This window comes from Eschrichtius robustus, chromosome 5, assembly GCF_028021215.1.
Source record: "Eschrichtius robustus isolate mEscRob2 chromosome 5, mEscRob2.pri, whole genome shotgun sequence".
NCBI classification, from domain to species: domain Eukaryota; kingdom Metazoa; phylum Chordata; class Mammalia; order Artiodactyla; family Eschrichtiidae; genus Eschrichtius; species Eschrichtius robustus.
The window spans coordinates 61,643,662-61,656,893 of NC_090828.1; the positions used below are offsets into that span (position 1 = coordinate 61,643,662).

Here is a 13,232-nt window from a genome sequence, read left to right on the forward strand (position 1 = left end):
AAACCACACAGAAATCTAATATAGTTACTGGGGAAAGGATAAAGGTTGTTTAATATGCTTTCCTATTAGCATCAAAAATTCACCTGATTTAGAAATAACATGAACTCATAATCATTATAGGGAAAGGTCATATTCTGTTTTATTACAATGTTTTGGGGCCATCCTGTCCAGCTCCAGCAGTCATGTGGAAACAGTCTGACATGTCCCTTTAGCAACCCAGGTTTTTCCTCGGATGTTGGTCTCCATTAAAGGCAAAAGGGTTCCTTGGTGAGCAATGTATTCCATGTTTGAGAAAGAATAACTCAACCTGAGTTTTAGGTTACCTTAACTATTATCACAAAGAAAGAATGTTTTCAGCAGTTCCTTGTGGGGGGTGGTGTTTAAAAAGATGAAGGGATATAGATCTGACAAGAGGGCTACTAGGCACAAGTATTATAGAAACAATCTAAGTATCAACTGGAAATGATTACACACCCACCAAAAATACTAAGATAAAAAAGACAAACACAAATGTTGGAGAAAATGTGGAGTAACGGTTAAGTCCCCATTGTTGAAGGCATGTAAAATGGTACAGTCCTTTGGAAAAAAGGTCTGGCAGTTTTTTTATGAAACTAAACATACACCTACCGTAGGACCCAATGATTCCATCCTTAGATGTTTCCTCAAGAGGAATAAAGACATGTGTTCACAAAAAAATTTGTATAAGAATGTTCATAGCAGCTTTATTCATAACAGCAAAAAAAGAAAAAAAAAAAGAGAAAAGTGGAAACAGCCCAGGTGTCCATCAACAGGAAAATGGAAAAAACAAACTGACATATTCATACAAGAGAATACTCAGCAATAAAAAGGAATGAACCACTGATACAGGCAACATGAATTAATCTCAAAAACATGCTGAGTGAAAGAGGCATTATGCTTTGCATTATTTCATTTCTATGAAGTTTTAGAATAGAAAAATTTAATCTGTGAGGCAAAATAATCAGAACAGTAGTTACATCTGGGAGTTGGGGTAGGGAATGACTGGGAAGGGGCATGAGGAAACTTTCTGGCATGATTGCAATGTTCTAAATTTTGAAAAGGGTTTGGGTTACACAGGTGTATGGATTTGGGAAAAATCAGCAAATTTATACTTAACATTTGTGCATTACACTGCATGTGAATGTACCTTAAAAATTAAAAAATGAAACCATACTAAACCCTACTTAATGATATGCCTTTTGAAGTATTAGGCGGATATATACTGATGTCTGCAATTTATTTTGAAAAGCGTCATAAAAATAACATGGATGGATAAGTAATAAAACATGTAGAATAAAATGTAGAATCCATGTGGTTGGTATTTGGGTATTTACTGTAAAATTCTCTCAATTTTGCTGTAAATTTGAAAATTTTTATAATAAAACAATTAGGAAAAGCCAGTTGGTCTTATCTTTCTATTATCTATCCTTGGCCTGAAATAAATTATTCTTTCTATAGGATAGAGACTCTATAGAAACACAGGGACCGGAAATTAGCCCTGCATAATCCCTGGGATTCTAAAAGGTAAGTCATACATGCAAACATTGTAAGAAAGGTAAGAAAATATATTAATATTGAAAAGAAAGCCAAGTTACATTAAGAGTAATTACTAATACTGGTGTTTATTATCACCACAAACAAGAGGAGAGTACCATTTTTTTGTACCTTTTTAAAAACTGACTTTTTTCAGCCATTGCATGAAGAGCCATCTTTTATGTCAAGTTATATACATGAATAGGCCAATTGTGTCTCATCCAAACTTTGTCCAAAATTTGGATACCTAATCATTTTTTAAAAAGACTTTTAAGCATTTTCCTATATACCCAATGTTATCATTGTTAATATGCTACATATGGGATAAAATAACATCCTTTGCCTTTGAGAGCTTTAGAGGAAATTTGGCATAAGTTTGTGTCAAACAAATCTGAATGTGTTTTCCATCTCTGCACTTATTAGTTGTAGGCCCTTGGGCAAATTAACTTCTGTAAGCCTCACCTTCCTCATTTTACAAATGAGGAAGAAAAATGGTAGTTCATACCTCATATGGTTATTTTGAATGTTAAGTGAGACAATTCATTTTACATGTATCACAGTGATTGGCAGATAGAAAGCACTCAATAAATATAAGTTATCATTAAGAAAAAAGTATGTACAAGAAACAAAACATTCAATTGATGGAAAAATGTGGAACAAAACCTTAGTTTTTTTAAATAGAACAGTATCATCTCCTCACATGGTAGTTCAAATAGCAACTACGATAGGGTTTGTTTTGTTTTCTCTCTGAGTTGTGAGAAATGTTTTAGAAAGTCAAAGAACAATAATCTTGCTGCACTGATACTGTGAGAATTCAGACTCTTAGATCAAAGAGAGAAATGCAGAAATATACCTCTCATCAGCTTAATATCTGGACCTGCTAAAAGAAGCTACCCTGTTTCACCCAATCTTGCATTAAACATTCAGAAATGTCACCCATAATGTTTTATGCCTGTCACTAGCACCTGTTAGGTAGGCTGGCACATAGTTAAAGCCTCTAAAACAGTCAGGTAGAGAGGGGGGTTAAGGAGGGGCAGGAGGATATTAACTACCACTTCCATATACCCTCAGGAGAACAGCAGTCTCATGTCTGGCAAGCGGCGGAATGAGCAGCTGCATGTCACTGTGGGGAGCTGGGAAGCCAATAATTTTGGGGGAAGCATGCTCTATTGTTTCCTGCTATGTCTGTTACCTGTGCATTTCCCACATTCTTCGCTATCTTCTTTATCTTTTGGCACCCTTTTTATTAACCTTCCTGTTAACAATCATGCAGTCCACATTCCCACATGGTGTTACAACTGGCTGAAACTAAGCAGTAGCAGCTTAATTCATTAAGCAGTAGCAGCTTGTCCCTTTAGTTGGGGCATAGCTCTATTTGTTACACTGTCCACAACTTCCTATTGTCTTTCACACTAGGTGCATTTCCTGCCTGGCCCATATGGCATGTGGATCCAGGTCTAGTTTGATTTGGGCAGCAGTGAGACAATAGGCGTTTCTTAGTGGTCAGTTCCTGTCTTGACTGGAAGTATTCCACCCAACCCTGCCCCCACCAAAAAAGCAGCCAGGAATCTCAGATAGTTCTCAGATGCCTTTCTGAACAGATGAGTTCCGTCATCAAAAGAAGGCAATGACTTAGAGAAAGGTAAACTCAACAAACCTGCTTTTTTAAAAAATCTGACAGGATTTAAGTCTTAAGACATCCTTTTCTGAAACACTTTTGGAAATGGAGAGCAGGCTTTCTGCCTTTACATAGCACTGCATCTGCTTTGAAACCCACCATACTGGTTTCTTTTCTTTTCTCTGATATTTATCTATTTCCTCTTATCGAACTTGTGCTTCAAGATATAAACTCACTGGGCAGGACTATTTAGATATAGCTCATGTCTAGTTGGAAGTTTGGGGCAATATCTAGCACATCATAACTATCAGCTATTCATAACTGTGCTTTGTAATCACAATCATGTCCCCAAAATACTCTGACTTCAAATATTATATTAAACAGTACCGTTAAATATGCATGAAACAAGAATGGATTTTTCAACTAGTAGACATAAAAGTATTAGAATTTAATATACGAAGACAGTTTTATCATCTTGCTCATGAGGTAATCAATTTTACTTTCCCAAGTGGTTATTATACATAAGTGCAGATTCGGAAAGATTTATTTTTAGCCAACATATAAATATTTTCCCTTATTCTGAAATGTTAGCAATCTTCTTTTCTATTGCACAAAAGACAGTTTTAGGTTTGTTCCCTTTATTTTTTTTAAATTTATGGACTCTGCTACTAATTTCTAGACTTTTGGAATAGCTAACGCCTTTCTCTCACCAGCCCTGTTGATCATAATTAGCTTGAAATTTATGCGCAAACTTTAAGGGCAGAACAGGGCAGAATTCACATTGTTCTTAACATGGGATCAGGCCAAAACTGAAGGAAAAACTGGAGGATTTTGATGTAAATCATCCAAGCTAAAATCCCATATTTTAATTTTAAATTTCAATCAGCAATGATTTTTACTGCTGTCTCCTCCCCTTCTATTTTTACTAGTTATTCTTTTGAGCCTGAATCAGAGAAATGTGCTAAACATGTGTATTGCAAGCAACTGGATTTTTCAAACAGGAACCACAAAGAAACATTTTTCTCCCTTTACTTGGGTTGCTTTTATTTAACATTCTGAAGAATGATTATCTGAGTTCAAGGATCATATTTTGATCAGTTCTAATAAAGAAGAAAAAATACTCATCTCACAGCTAAGATAGAGCCAAAACCTTTTCCTAGCTGCCAGTCAGTTTCCAAGCTAGTAAGAACTCCTGGGACTTTATCTACTCTTCTACAGGGAGCAGAGCTGGTACAACCCAGGATACCTTTATCTTATTGCCTACGTATGAAAATATTGCCTAAGCAGGATTGGAAGACTCACCAAATAAATAGAAGAGTGAAATGAATACAACACTCTTAGATGTATTAACAGCTAAACAGCCTACATATGAGAAAAAAAATTTCACTTACAGGTTGCTTGAAATCTTTTACATTAGCCTAACAGAAACACAAAAAAAAAACAATGGGAACATCAAACCAAGAGAATAAAACCATGGAAGAAAAGATAATTGGGGAACTATAGCCAATTCCTGATACTATATACAAATACAAAACATATATACATATATATATTTTTTAAACTGTGAAGACACATTTTTGGCTCAAAGTATGCTTTCATATTATAGATCTCATTTTCCATCCTTAAAGTTTGGGTGAGAGGATACAGGATTTCTTCATTTCTTTCTGTATCTTTTGTATCTTTCTTTTTATCTCTCCCCCTTAGTTTTACCAATCAAAATCCCAGGCCATCCTTTAACAACCACGTTAAACACCTACTCATCAATGACCCTCTCCCAATAATTAGAATTAACCTCCTTCTCTGCTCTTCAATGTTTTATATTTGCATCACCACCCGCCTAAAAACTGCAAAATGCTAGACTTCTTGGGATGTCATTGTAAAAAATCTCTACATAAAATGAAGTCCTCACCACCCTGTATGACTTAAAAAAGAAGTCACAGTGATCTGAAGTCAACACAAGACCTTTTCTGGAAAATACTGGAGAATATGCTATGCAGATAATAAAAAGGAGGACTGGACATGGCTGCTGGGGTGTTTGGCTAGAAGTCTCAGAAGTTACATCTCAAAATTTAAAACTATTGCAATCTTTTTTACAACTTCTGTTTGTGGTTTCTTCTTCTTCCCCAGGGTCACATACCATCTGGTAAACATAGCAGCTGAAGACCCTGCTGGGTTTTTGTTCTATGTGTAGTACCAAGTCTCTGTCAAAGTAAACTTCGTGGCTATATGTCTGTAACGAAAACACAGGCAAATGGAATCTCCTCTTCACATAATCATATTCACTACTGGGTCATTAAAATGTCACAGCGTCTATGCTAGGGATGTTCAAATATACACTTGGAGGCAACGTAGCTGCCAGAAATAGTTTATTTTTCATTATTTGTGGATATGCAGACGACTTATGAGAAAAGCATTACACAAAATGTTGAGACTGAAAAGAGCCCTGGACTTAGGAGTCTGAACACCCAGATTCTATTGCCAACATTGCCACTATTTCACTTGTGACCGTGGGCAAGTTGCTAAATCTTTCAGGTTCTCCATTGATAAAACAATGATTGGGTAAAGTAACATCTACTGTTCTTTATAAATTTTATATTCTATAACACTTAGAAGAGCAGACAAACACTTCCAAGAGTGCTTAAAAACCCTACATGCTTAGATTTGTCTCTATTAAATAACTGTGGGGATTCAATACAGTGTATTTTTATTTTTAAAAACATTACCAAACTTATAAAATGGGAGAAAACTAGACTATGGTAAGGAAATAGACAGCATGTCTCATGAAAAAAGCATAAAGCTTTATCTTTAAAGCCATTGGTAAGGAGGCATCCTCTACTCCCTAGAGGAGAAAGTCTAAAGAAGTACTCATTTTGTCCTGCATGTAGGATGATAACCTCTTCCATGTGGTCACTGGTATAGGTGAATCTGGACTGACATGAACACAGTAACATCTGTTCCAATAAATGTCACCTATAAAGGAAAGTCTTACAACTTTGTATTCCATGGACTCTACTCACCACATCCCATGACTCCACGAGTGGAATGCTTTTAAGTAAAGTTCCATATTCATTACAGTGGAAATCCAGGTGAGCTTTTCCTTCAGCATCTATTTGAGTAACAGCTACCACAGAAAGCAAATCCAACTCATCTTCATAGTCCACAATTTTGAAAGTCTTGGGGAATAGATGATAAGGCAAAAGAAAAGAGGGGCAAAATCCAGTTAGGATTATTTCTACATTTGTGGCTTAACTATTATTTATAAAAATATGTAGAAAGAAAAATGAATGGGTGGGAGCATAGATAGAAATGTGTCTCCACTTATCTGCCTAGTAAAACATCAGTCTCAAGATTTTTAAGACTCAAGAAGTATCCTACAGATTTTGATGAACACAACCAAGTCTATGTAGGTCTCAGCCAAAGTATAACTGAAATTCTCTATTATGACAGCAAGCCAGAGTGTCTCCAAATGTGAAAGAGGTATTCAACTGCTGACACTGATAGGTGTGTTCACTGGTTTCCAGATAGGACTAAATATATGAAACTCAGTTCTGAAACCTCAAGACTGCCCACTGTGCTCAGAAGGTTCTCATACCAGAAAAACACAAGTCATTTCAAGAAGAACTGATAGCCCATCATATACTATTTATGACCCTATTTGCCATCCTTTTTTAAAAAAACCCTTTCTTAGGGAATTCCCTGGTGGTCCAGTGGTTAGGACTCCGTGCTTTCCATCCCTGGTCGGGGAACTAAGATCCTGCAAGCCATGTGGCGCAGAAAAAAAAAAACCTTTTTGGTTCCCTAAAGAAAGCAAAAATGGCTGCTTATACTTGAGGGAGAATATTAGGAACAGAAATCCAACCCACAGAACAGGACTGGGATAAGAGACGTTAGTTAGAAATGATTAAAGATGGTAAAGACATTAAGAGAGAAAAATCTAACCCCAGAACTCTGTCTCAAGGAAGAAAACCTGGGACTCCAACAGCCTCATGGGGAAGCAGATCTATGCTCACCCATCCAGGGATGGCACATCTTGACAGGCACAGCAAGTTTCTCTTAATCACCAAATACTAACCCTTCACTCACACTTGGTCAAACTGCTTTTTAATCCATTTACATTTTCTGCCTTTACCACCTATGACATAAAAATTTACGTAGATTTATTACCAGTGATACCTTTTAATTTACTTTTTGCCTTTATCTTACCTTGGTCAAACTTCAAAAGGTGACTTCTTGCCTGAGTGTCAGTAATTTTATAGATTTTAGTCACAACCCCTTTCAACTTTTCCTTTACAGGTGAAAAGTTTTTGTTTCCTAATCTCACAATGTAGAGTATCTTTCTCTTTGCTACTACCTTCTCCCTTCTTAATTATTCTTGCTACCTTTTGGTAATTTTGGTATGTTTTTCTTGAATACAGTTTTACATACAGGGTAGGAAGCCTTCTGCTTTGTTCTCAATGGTTCAAAAGAATAAATATATATTTGGTTCCAAAGAATATGTATTTTTTCTTTTTTGAGAGTAGCCACATACTGTGCCACCTCCAACCTATTTTAAAAGATTTTCAAAAACTATCCTTAGAGGGCTACTCAATATTTCTACCTAGAAATGGTCATATGAACTATATAGTTATATAGAGTCTAAAGGGATTCAGTATTTACACAAAGGCTATATATTTGAAGTATGAACACTTTGAGTTGATTTCATAAGTAATTCCAGTGCTTTTTTTTTTAAAGAAAAGGATAAAAATGTATTAGCTTAGTGACTGGCAATGTCAAGTTGAGACCAAAGGCTGAACTGATTTACCACACCCTTACACCCTCCTCCTCTGGCTCATGAACATTAACAAATACATCTATGTCTAGTAAGTGAAAAACAAGGCAAAAGCCATAGTTATCAAGATATAACTCAATAATTTTCTATTAAGAGATTTCCCGAGGAAGTGTGCACATCAACAAAACAACAAGCTAATGATAGTGTTTTCAAATTATTTCGGTCCTATGAAATCTTCTGCAAACAAAATCTTAAGAATAATTCCAATATGAAAAGAGAGGAGACAGAGACACATCGGTTCAAATAGCACACACAATCCTACAGACTAAGGTTGCATGGAGCTTCCCAACCTCTACCCCAGGGCAAGTTCATACAAGCTTGGTTTATTATTTCTGGCTAAAGTAATACCTCTTGTTCTGGGTCATCATCCAGAAGGTTAAAGCTTTTTTTTACCACCCGTCCAGAAGCTGTAACAGTGGGTAAGTTTTCATTCTATCATATGGAGAGAAATAAAAATATATGACAAGTCCTATTATGTAGTCAATGGCAAAACTGTATTAACGAATTTGTTAACTAACCAACCCTTCCCTAACATCCACAATTCTTTCCTCAACTGAGAAAATTCTGAACCAGATTTTGGATCCTCCAATTAATAAAAATACTTTATTATGGTAAAGTTTTTAATGGATAAAATACCAAAATAGAAATACAAAGGTTACAGATTTGCTACTTCACCTGCCCTTCTGATTTTTGCCTTAGTATAGTACAGCAAATAAACAGTCGATCTGCTTTTGGAAATTTCCCTCTGCATGATTTTCTTCAGGCTCTTAATTTGTATGCTAAAGGCAAAGAACCATTTGGAGTTAAAGAATGGTGTGTAATTTTTTAAAGTTTATATCTAACCTTTCTTACCCTAAGTTTGCACAATTAATTAAACCCAAAGGTTGATAAATTCATCAATAAAAACTTAAAGAGAAATCCAGAAAGGAAACAGAAATAAGCAAAAGATAAAGTCAATATAATCAACTCTCTTCAAATCTCATAGATATTATACATGGGGCTAAGACTAGCTACCCATGTAGACAAAATGAACAGACTTTTATAGGACTGTGCTTTTCTTTTCTGCCACACTAAAAGATAAATACATTTGCATATTATATTCTTATATAGAAAGACAGTGATATACAAAGGATTTTAAAGTACTCCTGACTTACTTTGTTCTTCTCCCTGTTGGCCAAAATGACAAAATCTTCAGAGATCTGATGCTGGGCACTATTATTTTCTACTTCACTTAGCTTTAAAACTCTGAAAAGGTAAAAAGGATTCTAAGAACCTAAGACCTCAACACACCATCAAAGTGTCAAAGTTGAACTACTGAAAAGAAACTTAACAAATGAAAATTATAGTAACAACACCGAGTTAGTTCTCTTCTCCTCCTGATTAGTCCAAAATATTAATGTCTGATCACTTAAGTGTCCATAAATTTCTTCAAATTTAGAGATTATGTTAAACAGAAAAACAGGATATGTGACAACCGGTGCTAATGAAGTAGGTAATGCAGCAGCTTGCTGATAGTCCTTACACTATCTTCCAAACTGGCTTAATAAAAGTTACTCTAAAGAACCTCCTCTCTACCAGCCTGCAGCAGGTCTTCAACATTTCAGCTTTAACAATGGCATTATAGTAGATATTTACATTTTTATTTCTGAAGATAGAATGAGGTATCAATGAACAACACTCAGAGTTAAATATAATATAGACTGGATTAGCAACTAAGTTCTAAACCGAGAGTTTTCATGGTAGAGTAATATTTTAAAACTGCAAATGACTTAATACTTTTCTTTTTAAAGAATTTACACTTTAGGGCTTCCCTGGTGGCGCAGTGGTTGAGAATCTGCCTGCCAATGCAGGGGACACGGGTTCGAGCCCTGGTCTGGGAAGCTCCCACATGCTGCGGAGCAACTAAGCCCGTGGTCACAACTACTGAGCCTGAGGCCAGTGCACCGCGATGAAGAGTGGCCCCCGCTCGCCGCAACTAGAGAAAGCCTTCGCGCAGAAACGAAGACCCAACACAGACAAAAATAAATAAATAAATAGATAATTTAAAAAAAAAAGAATTTACATTTTAAATTCCTTAATTAGTTATCTTAATTAGTGCCAATATTTAAGAGTGCCTATCTTTTAAAACCTAGCAAAAGGGCACACACTCTTTGTGGACCTTATTTTCTTAAACTCAAACTAATATAAAAGATGTGTGGTAACAAACATTAAGAGTAAGGTTTATTAAAGCTGACCATAGGGGCTTCCCTGGTGGCACAGGGGTTGAGAATCTGCCTGCCAGTGCAGGGGACACGGGTTCGAGCCCTGGTCTGGGAAGATCCCACATGCCGCGGAGCGACTAGGCCCGTGAGCCACAATTACTGAGCCTGCGCGTCTGGAGCCTGTGCTCCGCAACAAGAGAGGCCGCGATAGTGAGAGGCCCGCGCACCGTGATGAAGAGTGGCCCCCACTTGCCGCAACTAGAGAAAGCCCTGGCACAGAAATGAAGACCCAACACAGCCATAAATAAATAAATAAATAATTCAAAAAAAAAAAAAAAAAAAAAAAAAAAAGCTGACCATACTTTTTATGACTTTTTATAAAAGTTCATAATCTTTTTTCATTAAGTCCCTTCATCCTCCTTATAACTGATCCAGAGTAGACTAATTATCATGAAGCATACGAAATAAAGAATGCAGACACTACTCTTCTTATTCAACAAATACTTACTGAGCACCTACTCTGTACTAAGACCTGTGCTCAGTGCCAGGGTTACAGGTGTCAACAAGACAGACTCTTTCCCTGTCATGGAGCTCATGATTCCCATCCTAGATATTTAAACAGGTAATCACACAAATAATTTAAATTGCTGTAAGTGCTACAGAAGATTACATAGTGGGTACAGTGAAAATATGATGGGGCAGCTAATCTAATGAAGGGTGCCAGGGAAGCACTCTTTGAAAAAGGGACATTTAAGGGGGCATAAAATATGAATAGAAATTAGGCAAAACAGGTAGGGGAAACAGACTTCAAATAGAGGGAACAGGTCCTCAGCTTTGTGAAAAGACAGCATGCCTAAAGTAAACTGAGTGGGAGGAATCTTTTAGACCAGCTAAGTATGTTGGTCTTTTATCTTAAGTGCAATAGGAGGTCATAAAAAGGTTAAAGCAGAATTCACTTGGTTAGGTTTTTGTGTTTGTTAATGTTTCTAAAAATCACTCTAGCTGCTGGGAAGAAAACAGACTTAAAGAGTAAAAAGTAGATTCTTGGAGTCCTGTAAGAAGGCAACTATTATAGTCTAGGCTAGTGATGACAATGGTCTGACCAAGGTGGTGACAGTGGCCAAGGGCAGAAAGAGGCAGATTTAAGAAATGTTTAGTAGCAAAATAAACTGGATTGATGGGATATATGGTGCGTGTGAGTGTGTGTGTGTGTGTGTGTGTATGAGAGAGAGAGAGAGAGAGAAAATGCAAGTGAGTGTTTAAGTACACATATACTGATGAAAGACAAGAAGGTAAGAAAGTGTCAAGAATGATTCCAGACTTATGACATAAGCTTAGATGAGAGGTTTGTGCTAAGAAAAATTTTGGAGTTTTGGTGTATACATGATCTTTAAAGCCAAGGGAATAAACAGGAGAATCAAGCAGACAGGGAATGAAGGGTGAGAAAAGAGTGTCTAAGTCCTGAGGACTTAAAGTCTGAGTAGAAGAGGAAGAACGTGAATGGATACTAAGAAAGACAGATCAGAGAGGGAAGAAAATATTCAGGAGCACTGTGGTGTCAGGGAAGCCAAATGAAGAGTGTTTCAAGGAAGGAGAGGTCAACTGTGTGGAAGATGTGGGTAAACCAAATACAACAAGATTTACTTCAAACAACCTGCTGCTTCTCCAGCAGTAAGGCTGTCTTTTAGAACAAAGATAAATCATCTCTCTCATTAATCTTGGAGAATGAATTAAAACCTGATGAGGATGAACCAATATGTAATCTCCTTTTCCTCACACATCATCAATCATCCAACAAAGAACTTACTCAAATGTAATATTTACAAACAGTAATGATGAGGTTGAAAGAATAAAGTCAGGTTTTCTAGATGCCATTCTCTGAGGAACCACCCTACAACAAGCTAATTATTTCCACAATTTGCTCAGTAGTTAGCTGGCAAAAATAAAGATGCCAATAAATACTACCAAAGGCTACTTTTATCTTTAAAGTAACTAAGGAAAATACTCACTTGACCTGATTTGGGCCAACATGTATTATTCTACCAGAAGTATCAGGATGGAAATAGATCCAGTCAGATTCTAGAGAACAACACTCCATTTCTTGGACCCCGTTTTTTGCCTGAAGTTGGAACAAAATATTGAAAATAAAAATTAAGGAAAAATAAAATAATTTTTCAAATCCAGCATCAGTGATAGATCAGTAAGTCAAAAGTAAAGGAAGAGAAAACATTAACCAGCTGAACTGGGATGTGTATTAGCGCTGAATTAGGACACTCAAACTTGAGAAATCCAGAACATTTAAATTCAGAAATTTCATAGATGCACCATGCACTATATATTATAGCTCACAAATAAGAAGTTACCATAACTCAAGCACCTAATGTATGTCTGGCACTGTATTAGATGTTTTATACTCAATATTTCTTTTGATCTCAGCAATACTTGAAGCATATATTGCTATCCCCATCTTATGGATGAGGAAACTGATGCACAAAGAGGATAAATCATTTGCTTAGTATTCTGCACCTACTAAACAGCAGATTAGACTCCAAAGTCCACGGATTTTCCATTACTTAACTCTGCCATAATTATGTACATGCAGTCCCCCACAACATCCTTCTCCCTTCCCTATCCTCAACAAACTGTCAATCAGAAGAGTAGATAGCATAAAAATAAACATGCAACCAAACAGGTCATATAATCTCCTTGCAAAAGTCAGATTTTAAACTCTAATGCTGAGGAAACGGTCTAATACTGCTTAGCACTTAAGATAAGTAGAGAGATTGATTTCATAGTAGTATATTTAGACATTAAAATAAAGAAAAGATACCTCCATATGTGATCACATACGTAATAAATGTTTTACCTTACACACAGGAGCACTGGGGACTAATACCAGCATGGATACATTAACTTCACTGGCTTTATCCAAGTCATTTAAATTAATTTTTCCAATGTAAAATGAAATGATGTCATCTTTCCTATTAGATACTCATAAAAGTTTCTGACATATAAAATTATTAATTCCATTAGC

The 13,232-nt window shown here is 36.2% G+C and overlaps 1 protein-coding gene across 1 annotated transcript in view; it reads right to left on the reverse strand.

The window, feature by feature from the left end:
* Positions 1 to 4,677: 4,677 nt before the first annotated feature.
* The window catches only part of DCAF17 (DDB1 and CUL4 associated factor 17), a 32,118-nt gene continuing 23,563 nt past the window's right edge, over positions 4,678 to 13,232 (reverse strand). Inside the window, exons 10-14 of the mRNA XM_068543921.1 lie at positions 12,208 to 12,317; positions 9,152 to 9,242; positions 8,346 to 8,429; positions 6,187 to 6,342; positions 4,678 to 5,399 (exon numbers count right to left, since the gene is read on the reverse strand). Of these exons, the coding sequence (XP_068400022.1) occupies positions 5,232 to 5,399; positions 6,187 to 6,342; positions 8,346 to 8,429; positions 9,152 to 9,242; positions 12,208 to 12,317 (609 nt within the window). The 3' untranslated portion in view covers positions 4,678 to 5,231. The remainder of the gene's footprint in view (positions 5,400 to 6,186; positions 6,343 to 8,345; positions 8,430 to 9,151; positions 9,243 to 12,207; positions 12,318 to 13,232) is intronic.